The 616-nt window shown below is 79.2% G+C and overlaps 2 protein-coding genes across 5 annotated transcripts in view; one reads left to right on the top strand and one right to left on the bottom strand.

The window, feature by feature from the left end:
* PLEKHJ1 (pleckstrin homology domain containing J1) overlaps nt 1-304 on the bottom strand; it is a 34,022-nt gene extending 33,718 nt beyond the window's left edge. The window contains exon 1 of one of the 3 annotated variants that reach the window (XM_034755637.1): nt 139-304. In XM_034755637.1, coding sequence (XP_034611528.1) covers nt 139-232 — 94 coding nt within the window. In that variant the 5' untranslated portion in view covers nt 233-304. The remainder of the gene's footprint in view (nt 1-138) is intronic. The other 2 variants (XM_034755638.1, XM_034755636.1) reach the window with 2 other exon arrangements.
* A 74-nt stretch (nt 305-378) lies between these two features.
* The window catches only part of SF3A2 (splicing factor 3a subunit 2), a 9,538-nt gene continuing 9,300 nt past the window's right edge, over nt 379-616 (top strand). The window contains exon 1 of one of the 2 annotated variants that reach the window (XM_034755633.1): nt 379-526. The gene's annotated coding sequence lies outside the window, so the exon portion shown is untranslated. Of the gene's footprint in view, nt 532-616 lie in introns of both variants that reach the window. The other variant, XM_034755635.1, reaches the window with a different exon arrangement.

Here is a 616-nt window from a genome sequence, read left to right as displayed (position 1 = left end):
CCCCCCCCCCCCCCCCCCCCCCCCCCCCCCCCCCCCCCCCGCCCCCCCCCACCCCCCCCCCCCCCCCCCCCCCCCCCTCCCCCCCCCCCCCCCCCCCCCATCGCCCCCAGCCCCCGCCCAGCGGCCCCGCTCCCTCACCGCTCCCCTTCTTGGGCACCCGCATCAGGATCTCCGCCGCCTTCTCGGCCGGCTGCCGGGACAGGGACAGCAGCTCCCGCTCGCTGTAGCGCATGGCGAGGCCCCGCCGCCCCCCGCGCGCTCCCTACGGCCGCCGCATCCCCGGCCCGCCCCGCGCGCACCTGCGGGGGCCCAACGAGCCGCTCCCCGCCCCCCCCCACACAACGCGGAAGCGCCTGGCCCCGCCCCGAACCCGGAAGCCTTTTGTCTCTCGTGACCCCCATCGCGACCCGGATGCGCTTCCCCGCACGGAAGCCGGAAGTGCCGCCTTCCCCGGCCGCCGGTGCAGAAAGCTGCGCGTGCGCAGTGAGGGGCTCTCTGGCGGGCCTGAGAGGAGCCGCGAGCGCTGGTGAGGTGGGGGGGGGTGTAGGCCTCGGGGTGAAACGTGAGTGGCCCTCTGCGTCCGGGGGGGACCGTCTGCGGCCTTGTTACGGGGGGG

The sequence above is a fragment of the Trachemys scripta genome, chromosome 22 (genome assembly GCF_013100865.1).
Source record: "Trachemys scripta elegans isolate TJP31775 chromosome 22, CAS_Tse_1.0, whole genome shotgun sequence".
Lineage (NCBI taxonomy): Eukaryota > Metazoa > Chordata > Testudines > Emydidae > Trachemys > Trachemys scripta.
Note: the sequence above shows the minus strand (reverse complement) of the source record. Positions and strands in the feature narration are given on the sequence as shown.